Genomic DNA, 12,923 nt, shown 5'->3' with positions numbered 1-12,923 from the left:
TTAGTTACTGTTACTGTTACTGTTACATATATTATATGTCCCACTAGAGGCCAACGCTGTTGTGTTACATGTCACTCCTGTCGTGCCTCATTTGATTGCTGGATGCCGCAGTGCACTGGAGTGCAATGATGCTGCTGTCATTTGGTTCAGCGTAACAATACAATTTTGATTACCAATAAGAAGTAAGTTATGGACAGCAGCTGTGTTTGACTGCGATGCCTGCATGCAGTGCCACTCTCCCATGACCACCCAAGCTGATTTTAAATGAATCTATGCTCTGATTGCAGAGCTCCCTGTTTCTTTTTTCCCCCCTGCAGACGCAGAGCAGTGAAGCAGAGACACAACCCACGTGTGCATTAGCCTGTAATGCTCCAGGCAATGCAAGGGAGGCCATCTTTACCAGGGGAAAATGATGGATGTAATGTAGATATGCTTATCTGTCATTAAGCCCTGCTCTGCCCTCCCTCAGCCTCTCCTCTGGGGAGGGGGCGGAGGGATTTCAATCAGACTAGTGAAGAGTATAACTCTTGTGAGACATGCTGAGGCCAACAGCTAATCAGTCATGTCTCTATGGAGATGACACAGACTTCACAGCAGGAGCATCCGTCTCGGAGCCTGTCGACTACACTCGCTTTTTGTCAATCGATTGACCTTGCTCCCTCTCCTCCCGTGTCTTTCCCTACAGTGTCTAGCCCAAGTCTGACCCCTCTACTGCATCCTATTACTTCTGTGGGAGGTATCCCAAATTCAAACCAACACCATGACAGTGACTATAAGGCAGAGAAATCCTTGCACCCTCACATGACTGGGCCACCTGTCAGCTCCCAGCACCTCAACAATAGCGCAGCGATGCTAAATAGGCTCCTGAAACATAAGGACGGGATGTGATGAACACTGAAGAGAGCGGTTGAAGGGTAGGTGGGGAATGGAGGGGGTGGGGTCCGGTGAAGGAGGCTAGCTGCTCAGAAGGCTCTATAATTAGCTACAGAAGATCAAATGACTTTTAATGGGTTTGTCTGAAAACAGCAGACTATTTCAGATTTGCGCTCAGAGCTATATTCATATCTCATCAAACTAATGGAATTCTCTAGAGTGCTTGATTGGTTTTTATCTCAGATCAAAATGGCTGATAGAGGTGCACAGTTGCAGCATTCCTGAGGTGCAGCTTTGTGATAAAAAAGTGCTATTTCAGGGCACTATTATGCAGAGTGGAAATGTAACACAAAATTTACACATTATGTCAAATGACTAGTACTCCTTCAGCTCGTGAGCTGACAGCACTCAAAGTTCATGGTTTGATGCACAATCGTTGTTGCTATAGGAGTCATTTCCCTTGGATGTTTCAGTGGTCAATGGTTTTATAATAACTTTTTGTGACAGATAATGGAATCCTCTACTGGTCATTAGTTAGAGAATTAATAAGAGAGATACTACAAGGATAATAGGGTCATAGCTCAGCCACTGGCTGATCTGGCTGGAGGGAGGTCTGGTGTAGAATACTAAATATGTTGCCGTAGTGCAGTGCAGTTACACACAGCACACCCACTGACACACACACTGTGCAATGGGACACACTTGAGGAAATGTCCGATGCAGAAACAACTATGCCTATTTCACATTATAGGACTTTAGCCCAGGTTTTCTACTCGCTGACAGTTTTTTGAGATCCCTGACAAAGCACCACATCAGAGGCAAATCAGCGCTCAAGCGCTGTGTGTGAACCTGTTCAAAGACTCAAGCTGAGAGGCTAGCCAATGCATCACAGATGCATTTATCCTTCTGGATAGAAGCCTAAATATCTGGACCCGTTGGGGACCTGTTGATGAGCTACAGCCAATACAAGCATGAGATATAGGTTCAGGGGAAACCTGGAGGAGGGGCTGCATGTGAAAAAAGAAACTTTACTGTACGTGTTGCATTTCAGACCAATGTCATTGTTGCATCCAGAGGAAACAGGGTAGAATTAAAAGACATGTGAAAACAAGCTTTTTTGTGAATATCCAAAATCCTCTCTCCCACTTGATATTATACCATTTTCCATGTCGCTTGATGCATGTGTTTTCATGACATAACATAGTTTGGAGACCAGTTATACTCATCCGCAATTCCTCCTAGTGAAGATCTTGTAGTGTATGACGACCTGTCACCAGTTAGTCATGTAGTGTGAAAACCAAAACCATGATTGCTGAAAAAAGAAAGCAAGTTGTGTACTGTGAACAGTGCAATGATCTGACAACTTTGAAAGTCATAGTGTTTAAATCTGCATTCTTATGTACAGTCGATGCAGGGGAAATAAAGGGAATTACAGTCTGAAGCAGAGTAGGGAGTTGTTGCACATACTTTCAGTGAAATTATATATGTCATAGTCTGTTTGTGTGTCTGTGAGTGTTTTTTATTTCCCTGGGTTTCCTGCTAGCATTCAAGCTACATTAATTTCCCCCACTCAGGCTTCCTATTTTAGACTGAGGAAATTATGTCCGATGAATTCCAGCTGGGTTCTAACTCTCATTTATGTTTTGCCTCCTCCTTAAATTGTACAACACACAAATCTCCTTCTTTTTATTGCTTCTATGAGGGCAGGGAGGGGATCTGCAGGCTTTAGCGCTTCATCATGCATGAACACCTCTGACTGAACTAATTACACTGCATGAAAGCAGGAGCTTATAGATCAGTTGGTGGAAACTATAAAAAAGAAAACCATCTAACTTCTATCACAGGAAAAAAAAATCTGTTCTGCCTCAGAAGTCCAAGGTGGAATGCAAGCGTATTCCTTTTGCCCTTCCCTCCTTCATAGGTGAAATCTCCCCCTTGTTCTGCCTGTGTCCCAAGTGGACCATCCTACAGAGCTGCTGTTTGTCCTTGGCCACCTTCTCCTTGAGAAAGTGCTGTATCAGACAGCCTGCTAACAGGGCCGTCACATAGCCTGAGTACCAGCGGCGGCAGCAGCACAGGCCTCTCTCTGGGGGTATTCAGTTACACTGCACTGCTTCTATCTCTTACCATTCTGACATTTTCATTTCCCCCCACTCTCCTGAGGAAAAAAGGATAAACTTTAGGGGAAAAAAATAAGAAGAAAGGACTCCATGCCGCCGTTGGTTCCAGTCTGGATGATACCATTTCCAATACAGGCACAGGGGTAAAGAGATAGCAGGGATATGAAGGAAGCTTGGTAAGCAGGAAGATGGATAGCGCTGGAACTAACATGCTCTGTTTTCCCTGGCAGTGGATGGAGTATTTGTGCAGCGTTGCTCAGCAAAACAGAGCACTATAGCAGCCAGGCAGGCTGCCAATCATTCAGCCAGCTTATCAAGGCAAGAGCACCACCCCCTCCCCCCATTCTCCTTCAGCTATAAAATTGTGGCACTGTTTAAATCTTTGCATGCACATAAGTTAAGAGAGGGACTTCTCATGGCTCTAAAATCACCCCAAACAACGACAAAAATAGACGCTGTGGCTATGACAGTCCTTAATCACGTCCTAAAAACTGCTGAAAGTGATGCCAAGACTCAGAACATCAAGAAACAGCCTTCCAGCATGCTGCACGCACATCCAGAGAAAATAAAGATGAAGACATATGATGCACAAAGACAGACAGACCCATCCCCACACTTGAGTTCTCACACGAAAGAGACAAAGAAACAAAATCAACAGCGCGCTAAGAAAAGACACATCAATTACAACTGGAGTTTAGAAAACTGGGTCTGATTTGAATGCTCTTGTTTGACAAGTAAGACAAAATTCAGTTGAAGATGGGTTCAAACACGAGTAAAAACAGCCCTTGAGTAATTTATGCTCTTACATGTTCTGGTGCAGTTGAGCATGGAAACAGCAGGAAACAATGCCTGGCACATAGTTTAACTGGCTCTTTGATTGTTTAGCCGCCTGCCTCTATTCTATTTTTTTTAAAGGATGACAAATCAGTGCCCAGGCCTCACAAAAGCCTACATATGACTCGCTAATCTTACAAAAGCGAGAATTACACAAATGAGTAAGACAAGGAGGGGACAGTGGACATAGTCTTCCTCACTTGTGGACAGACAGGGACTAAGAGAGAGACAGGCAGGGCCATAAGCAGAGGTGCAAGTGCACTACAACTCATAGATAGCACATCAGATATTTTATTCATGGGAAGAAAAACCCAAGCAGCAAGAGTGACTCACTGAGCCACAGGGACACACACACACACACACACACACACACACACACACACACACACACAGACTGAGTAGGGGGTGACAGGGTTTAACCCTCCTACAGTGAATGTCTTCTCATTCTCAAACAGAAAATGCATTAAAAAATAAAGTCTAGAATGGCAGGGCTCCTTTCAAAGGGATTTAAGGGGATGTTTTTGTCTACTGAGCAAGTCAGAGTGTATAGTCACTCCCTCACTCTCATGGCGCTATCACAGGAAGAGAGCCGCTCACTGCACAATACAGCAAGCCGTTTGCACTTCAGGCTATGCATTCCTGAGCACTCTGGCATATAAACTGACAAAAGGAATTCTCATGCAGCCATGCTGAGCCAGGCTATTGTTGAAAACACACTGACTCAGGTGTAGTGGTGCTCACATTGGCTGCATATACATGGGGAGGATTGTTGAGGCTGTGCAGATTGGCCTACATATGGCAGGAGGCCTGGTGCAACTTAAGCGATGTGCAGTCATGAGTGTGCCGATTTGAACCCACTCACTCCGCGCCAAGTCCCCACCGCCCAGGATCTCTCACTGAGAAAAACTGACTAAATATGTGATGAGCTGAGCTGTAAGAGGATTCAGGAATACACACACACACACACACACACACACACACACACACACACACACACACACAGACACACAAGCATGCATTTCCAGTTGCAAAAAAAAAAGGAGGCAACTCTGCTCACTTGGGATAATTAGACGCACGCATAGCCCCGGAGACAAAGCCTGGCATCGTGAGAACAAGGCTCGCCTGATGAGGCCTCTCTATTTAAATCCCCAGGATGAGCTGTGAGTGTGTCTGTCGATGGAATCGCTCCAGGAGACATGCATGGGCTTGGAGGAAGAAACAGCCAAGGCGGTGAAAAGGAGACGGAAAGACAGACAGAGACAGAAAACTGTAGATGAACAGAGTTACAGGGAGGCGTCTTTGAGGAAATAAAAGGACGCAGAATAAGGGCTCAGATTCAATCAGACATCCCTTCCCACTGTTAGTCACAGAGCACAGATCAAACTTCAATGTTGAGCGAACACCACTGATATAATATTACACACAGGTGACTCACATTGTTCCGTGCCACTTTGATGTCAGTTTTCCTCTGCAGAGCTTGGAAATGAGGGTTTGACTGAGTGAGTGGGCGAGTGAACTGAGTGAGTGTATGAGTGTGTATATGAGCAGTCAGAGAAGGGTAGGGCTCTGGGATTAGTACCTTTCCCTTTGCAGATCTATAAGCACCCAGTGTTTCTTGTCACTAAGAGGATTCACAGGGATACGGGGCTGTCCCAACAATTGAAAGCAAGGTTTTAGGCGCTAATCTACAAATTCAAGGGCGAGTGAGGCCGATTCTCTGCTGATGGAGCACATGCTGCTACCTTCAACTTGATTGACACAGCAGAACCTGGAAGTCAAAGAGGCAATCTGTACAGCTTAGAGGAGAGGAGAAACAGCCTACAGATGGCTTTAACTGTTCAACCACCCACAACGATGTATTGAGAGATCATTATCAAATGCAAGTGCTACTGATTGTTAGTTGTTTTTTTTTGTTCAGGACTGAAGCGTCACCAACACACTTCCTTTGCCCTCAACTCTGCTCCATATCTTGATCACCTCTGTATTGTAACGCTGCCCAGGGTTGTCCCAGCTTTTCAGGGGGCAAACAAAAGGCCCTCATAGGGAATCATTCAGCCTTGCTGATGGACAGCTCCATAGCGCCCGCCCCAACAATCACAGCCAACTGGGGGCATTCATTCACATGCAACTGTTCACAATCAGCCCATATCCAGGGTAAATACACACATGGAGGCACACAGGAGCACACTTTAATATCAGTGCTCGCCTACAAGCACACACAGCCAAGCACGCACAAAGACTTAAGATGATAAGAGGAAAACTGCTGCTGCAAGAGGGCTGCAACCAAAGAGCAATAAGCACAGCGCCAAAGTCATTTTTTTGGATTATGCTGAGCAAATTTTTTCTTCTTCTCTCTGTGCAAAAAGTGTCCAGCATTTCTGCAATTCAGCTGATTGGATCTGCTTGTCCACACCTCTAGGGCCACTGTGACTAGTTTGCAAACAGACCATGTAAAGCCATCAGCATGAGTGGAGGCTGCGATTTTTAAACAAGTCTCTTTCATACAAGCTCAGTCTTGCCCTGAATTTAGACACATGTTGATATATGTGAGACCAACATTTTTTAAAATGATTTTGTGTTGCGTAACATCATTTTTGCACTGTGTGTCATAATCTCTGCTTGCTTAAGTCAGCAGAGAATAAAATGTACCGAATGCATTAACTGTTCCAGATATTCTGTATTCCATTAATCCAGTGGGAGTCATATCAGCGAATGCCTCAGTGTGATGCAATTCTCTGGGTAAACCTGCTATGTGATTCTAGCCTGAGTCCTATTTCTAAATTAGCTCCAGAAAAGATATAACTGCTCACGCTGTTTTTCCACCAGCAAGCGAAGCTGGAATAAAACTGTTTGTTTACAAGAAGGAATGTGAAATTATAAGTCAAGACACAGGGAGTAAAGAGCTAGAAATCACCAGGGCAAAACCTCTGTTGAAGCCACTGCAGACTGTAAAGCCTGCGACACAAAGATGCTCAGATAAGAGGGAGGGAAGCACAGCTGAAGAAACAAAAAGCTCACAATCTGGCACTCTCGCAGGTATCTGACAAAACAAAAAACGTTTACACAGCTGAAGTAGCTGGCTTATCCCAAAATGGTTGAAAAAGGAGCAACTGCGAAACAAGAAGGCCGCTCTGCTCCGATGACACTTCGACAATTGCAGTACACAAAGAGATGAGGAACAATGGAAGGAAAGGAGATGGAGTGGAGGGAATAAACCATCCCTGACCAACAGTGAGCGCATCTCTGAGGAGCTCTCACCGCCTCGTAAATTCAAGCTCAAGGTCCAGGGGAGTGCACTCAGCATGTCAGCACAGCAATATCTACCTCAGCTGTGTGTCCACAAGCTCATCAGCAGGGCCCAGTGTGCACGCCAGCAGCTTCACCAACAAACAGCAGCAACAGCGACTAGTTGGTTTTTGGCTGTCAAGTCCTAACATGGTTCAGACAAGTGAGAAATAGGCATGAAAGGGCAACACAGCTTTGGCTTCATTAGTATCCAGCCGATAAAAGGACATCTTGATGTTTAACGCAATGCTTGGTGAATCTGTATACTTTTTATTGAGTTAAATGGACCAGTGAGTTAGGGAGATATATCCGCAAAAATGGAAAATAACATAAAAAGTGTGTTTTCTTTGGTGTATAATCACCTGGAAATAAGAGTTGTCATGTTTTTCTAACGTTATAATGAGAAGCAGGGTTTGCATGGGAAGCAGGTCCTCGTTCATCAGGTTACATCACTATGATTCTACAGTAGCCAAGGATGGACAAACCAAACACAAGCTCTAGATACAGCCATTTGCATTTTTATGTTGCCCACCATAGTTAGCAGAACCTCAGCAAAGACAGTGTCGGAAAAATGTTTTTACTGGTTTTAATCACCCGATGTATTTGTTCTGGAGTGAAAGAGACCTCTGCGGATAATTCGGCTCCCATTAAAAACATCCTGAATGTCAGTATCTTAAGTAATCACGGAAATTAAGCAAACATTAGCAGGTGCTGGGCTGCAATGATATGAACAGCGTCAAAGGCTCACTGATGAAACTGCTTTATTAAGTGTTTTTGCTGGTTTTAATCACCTCGTCCATTTGTTTTGAAAGGGAGGAGTCGTCTGCAGATAATTCTGCTCTCGGTGAAAACCTCCTGAACAATGAACACTTAAGGAATCCGTCCAGGAGTTCACGCTTGGCACATTGGAGAAGTTTCAGTTGGTTGCAACCTGCAATTGTCATCGTCAGATGCCACTAAATCCAGCATAGAGCTCTTTTAAACTACAGATGTAACCTGACATGACTGTATAGAGTCACTTCTTTGTATTTGTTCACTTCTATCTCAGTTGTTCATATATTTTTTAACCCTACAAATGTATATTCAGGTGTTTTTTTATTTCCACTAAGTCTTCCTGTAGACAGCGTGTAATGCTATGCGTCCATATTCTACATGTGATGTTTTACTGCAAATAAAACTGCCAAATCAAACAAAGAAAAAAAGCCTCGTCCTTCAGGACAGCCATTGATTAAACCACAGGAATCCTCAGCATGCACCTTAAAGTCAAGATGCCCAGCAGCCACCATAAATTTCTCAATTTAATCTGGGTGACTGATCAGGAAAATTCATTGATTTCATCCATTAATCATCTCAGGAGAGTCTGTCCAGTATCGACCAGCACGTCTGTGCGGTTAGGAAGGCTGACTGAGGAGGCAATCATTGCAGAGGGGACAGGTCTTTGTGGAGAGAGTGCAGCAGCATAGATTTTGTTGGGGACATAATAACCATTATTTCCCCTCCACACAATGCCAGCCAATACTGCCTCAAAATGGCCGAGGTTTTTGTCGCAAATGCGGGAGAGAGAGGAACATTCTCTGATAACCACTTTGCACAGCAGTGCCAGGAGGAGACGTCTTGTTAAAATGTTTTGTCATGGTTACTTCAGCAGTGAGCAGGAAGACTTGTGTTTACCCTCTGAGGGGGTGGATGTGAGGGTGGGGGGGCTATTTGCTCTGAAAATGGGTGCATTGTTATCCAATGACACACACGTCTGACACAGCAGGCTTCAGTGTCCAAAGACAATAACTGGTGATCCAGCGGGAAAATGGGACATCAGGTAGGTAAGGAGTGTGTGAGTGGGTGTGTTTGTACAGGAGGACCTACATATCTAACATATGGACTCGTGCAGTATTTTATTGCTTAGGTTTGTAACAAGGTCTAGACATTAACCCTTTGAAACCTGGATCAACATCAGTTTTCTTGCACTTCAGATTAGGGATGACAACAATTAACTGACGTATGATTAATCAATCATTAAGAATTTAATTGAACATGTGAAATTGAATTGATTAATCAATAGGCTATGCAGTGACGTCAAATATAAAATATGGTGCTTTGTGCTTTGAGGAAAAACACATTTGGTAGTCTCTGAAATAAGCAAAATAAGAACTTTTATGTTTTTTTTCAAATAATGAAAAACAGATTAATTGATAATTAAATTTACAAATAATTGATTGAGGAAAGTGCTTGTGATTTGCAACCCTAGTTCAGACCCCTTTTAAAAGCTTTTTGAACCCTGAGTAAAACCCTTTGAAACCTGAGCATTGGTTTTATTTCTTTCAAAAACATGGGGGCAAAGGCAGTGAGCAACTTGAAAAGAAAATTGCAAGAAAATAGTAGATATGGAAATTATTATTTTTTTAAAGCAAGGGAAAAATGTCCACAAAACTGTGTTTATAATTTTCATAATTATATATTCAAAATTAGTTTACACAATTTTAAATTTTTAAATTTTTTTTTTTCCATTTCTAATTAAGTTGCTCAGTGCCTTTTCCACGTGTTTTTGAAAGTCAATTTGCTCAGGTTTCAAAGGGTTAAAAGACACAGAGAGGGGCCTGCCTTCATCACAGGCTGTAGTGAAGGTTAAACGCAAGTGCACGTGGTATACCAACCTCTGTCTTGGCTGTTCACAGTATACCAACCCATCAGCCAAACAACTATCAGAATGCACAGGAGAATATACCGATTCCATCCTCTGTAACCTACCCAACAGTGCACCCACCTCATCTACAACCACTACACCACTGATCACAGGTCTGCTATGAGAGGGGGCCAACCTGTTGAGACAGGAAAAGCTAAAGGATTTCCTCCTGCTCTGTGGAACAGTTACTGTCCATCGTGTGTAGACTATATATGATATATTTTAAACAAACAGGAGGAAATCCTTTAGCTTTTCCTGTCTCAACAGGTTGGCCCCCTCTCATAGCAGACCTGTGATCAGTGGTGTAGTGGTTGTAGATGAGGTGGGTGCACTGTGTAATTCTTGCTACAGCACCTTCCTTCCGGCCAGCACATTGTTCAAGTCACACACCAAACTACAAAGAATGAGGTGAAGAATGATCTGAAGGCAAGCTCATTAATATTTAACCTGATCTGATATTATATCAGCCTCCATGAACACATTTAAAACCTTTAAAAAATTATGGATCAAAAGTATTATGTAAATCCTTTCATTATTAACGGGAATCATTATCATCAATCCCGCTACTTGTGTGGCAATCTCGTCAGGAACAAGTAGCCCAACCAAAAAAAAAAAAAAAAAAACAAAAAAAAAAAAAAAAAACCAAACAAATAAAACAGTTACATCAAAACAGATGAAATGGTGTATTGGTTAGGACACCAACAGACCTTAGCAATAAATACCTCATGTGAATAGAGGACAAATATACAGGCCTAACAGATTTGCTTTTTCATAATCAAACACACCGCTGCTGTTTTGATCCCAGTCAGCCTAGCACAGAATGAATCTGAAAAACATGTCAGATTACATACCTCAATGTAGCCGGCCAGCGCTGGAACCACAATGCCCAAAATAAGGGCAGATATCGCCGGGACTGAACCCATCTTCCAGGATTCCGCTTGTGTTACTGTAAATAACTTCTATATCCTGAGAGCTCTGTGTGTGAGGTGACGTCCGGGAGAAGAAAGAGCAAACCAAGTCCCAGGAATAATCTGAGAGTAATCTGTGTCCCGGAGAGCAGGACGAGTCCTGCTCCGCTTGTTTTGTTACCCGAGCTCGACAGAAAATGTTGGTGGGAGACTGAGTGTCGGTCTCCTCTGGAAATGTGGACTGAGAGTCTGTGGCGCGGCTGCTCTGCCTCTTCTACCTCCTCCCTCCTCTGCTTCATCTGATCCACACACACCAGGACGCACTGCGCCACCAGGCGGCAGGGACACCCACGTAATAATAATAATAATAATAATAATAATAATAAATAATAATAATAATAATAATAATAATAATAATAATAATATGATATCCGCAATACAAAATAGGCTTATAGAAGGCTATAGTAAATAGTAGGCTATAATATAATAACTGTAATGATGTGTAATAAGTAATAATATAGTAGTGTAATAGTATACTATACTACTATATTACACTAAAAATAAAAGAACTACAAATAGACACAAACTACTAATAAAAAGGAATGCAAAATAGCAGCAATGAGATACAAAGACACTCAGAATGACTACCAAAAGGACAAAACACAAAACACAAAGACACACAAAATGACCGCAAAGTCACACAAAATAACTGAAAAGAGACAAAAGATACCAAAAAAGGGACTACCACAAGGGCAAAACAACCACAATGAAACACAAAATTACTACAATGGGATGCAAAACAACTACAAAGAGACACAATGTGACTGCACCACCGCCAAAAAATACATCTCAGTTTTTTAAAAGTGTTTTCATGATGTACTTATTAGACTGATTTGTGTTTTATTCAACCAGGTATACTAGTATATTGGACTTTTTTTTTTTTTAAACTGATGCCCATTTGCTGCTGTAATTGTGCAAATTTCCTACTGTGGGACTAATAAAGAATTATCTCATCATTTTTTATCTTAAATAAGTACAAAAACACCCAAACAGTTACAAAGTGACACAAAAGAAGTACAAAGAGACACACAATGACCACAAAGAAACACAAAAGCACAGAAATATGCATACATACTACAAAGAGATGCAAAACAACAACAACAACAACAATGGGAGGCTAAACAGCTATAAAGTCTGTGTGTATTGCTCCTGTAAACAGAGGTGGGTATATCCTACTCGTGTATACCCTCAGGTTGTAACAGCACCACTTTCACTGTGAAAGCATGATCGATGTGCCATGTGATACATTTATTTGGACAATCACTTCCTTCCTGACCTTGCAGGTGAAATTTGGTAGCTTTGAGAATAAGAATGCAGATTTACAGCCCAAACTCTTTTCAGATTCGAAAGTAGTTTTTTGGACCAGGTCTATATTTTGATTAGGACTGATCCTGTTGAAATCAGAATTATTTCAAAAAGAGTGGCTATAAGTGTATGTATCAGGTAGTGTGTGTTTTTGTTTTTTGTAATTGTGTGATCTTAATTCTTCGCTCTTTTTGTCGCCATGATAGTGAGACAGATTGTAACAATGGAACTCCTTGTATTTGACATCAAGTAATGGATTCTCTGGTATAGTTGGATAAACTAGAAACACTGTTATTTGTATAAATCAGGGTACTTTATGTCAAAAATTGGATTCAGAGAGAGTTCAGAAAAGTTAAAGGTGCTGAGACAAAAAGTGTCAAAACCATGCCTGGTTTTAATAATAATAATAATAATAATAATAATAATAATAATAATAGTAAAATATATAATAACATCTGTTTTATGCACTGCAGTGGTGAAAGAAGCACATACACACACACACACACACACACACACGCACACACATTTATTCACATGACTCTCTCAACACACAACTAATATATATATATATATATGTATATAGTGTACTGTCGTGGTCGTGTCTGCATTGACCTCAACTTGATCAATTTAATTTTGCAGTTCTCCACTGGTTAGTAAAATACCGTGATCAAATTTATGTCCCCAGCATAGACTGTAAGTAATGTCTGTGGATCCATTGTTTTTTTATTCTTTTTTTTTAACTTGAATTTGCACATGTTTAGTGTAATGTTTGGATTATTATAATATCATTATTTTGTTTTTTATTTTAAAAATGACAGACTTTTTAATGCACTCATGGTATTAATGTCGTCATCTAAA

General features: G+C 41.8%; 1 protein-coding gene across 3 annotated transcripts in view; it reads right to left on the bottom strand.

Moving 5' to 3' along the window:
- aplp2 (amyloid beta (A4) precursor-like protein 2) overlaps positions 1-10,719 on the bottom strand; it is a 62,138-nt gene extending 51,419 nt beyond the window's left edge. For all 3 annotated transcript variants that reach the window (XM_042486057.1, XM_042486058.1, XM_042486059.1), the window contains exon 1: positions 10,644-10,719. In XM_042486057.1, the coding sequence (XP_042341991.1) occupies positions 10,644-10,715 (72 nt within the window). In that variant the 5' untranslated portion in view covers positions 10,716-10,719. The remainder of the gene's footprint in view (positions 1-10,643) is intronic.
- Positions 10,720-12,923: the final 2,204 nt, after the last annotated feature.

This window comes from Plectropomus leopardus, chromosome 5 (assembly GCF_008729295.1).
Source record: "Plectropomus leopardus isolate mb chromosome 5, YSFRI_Pleo_2.0, whole genome shotgun sequence".
Classification (NCBI taxonomy): domain Eukaryota; kingdom Metazoa; phylum Chordata; class Actinopteri; order Perciformes; family Serranidae; genus Plectropomus; species Plectropomus leopardus.
Note: the sequence above shows the minus strand (reverse complement) of the source record. Positions and strands in the feature narration are given on the sequence as shown.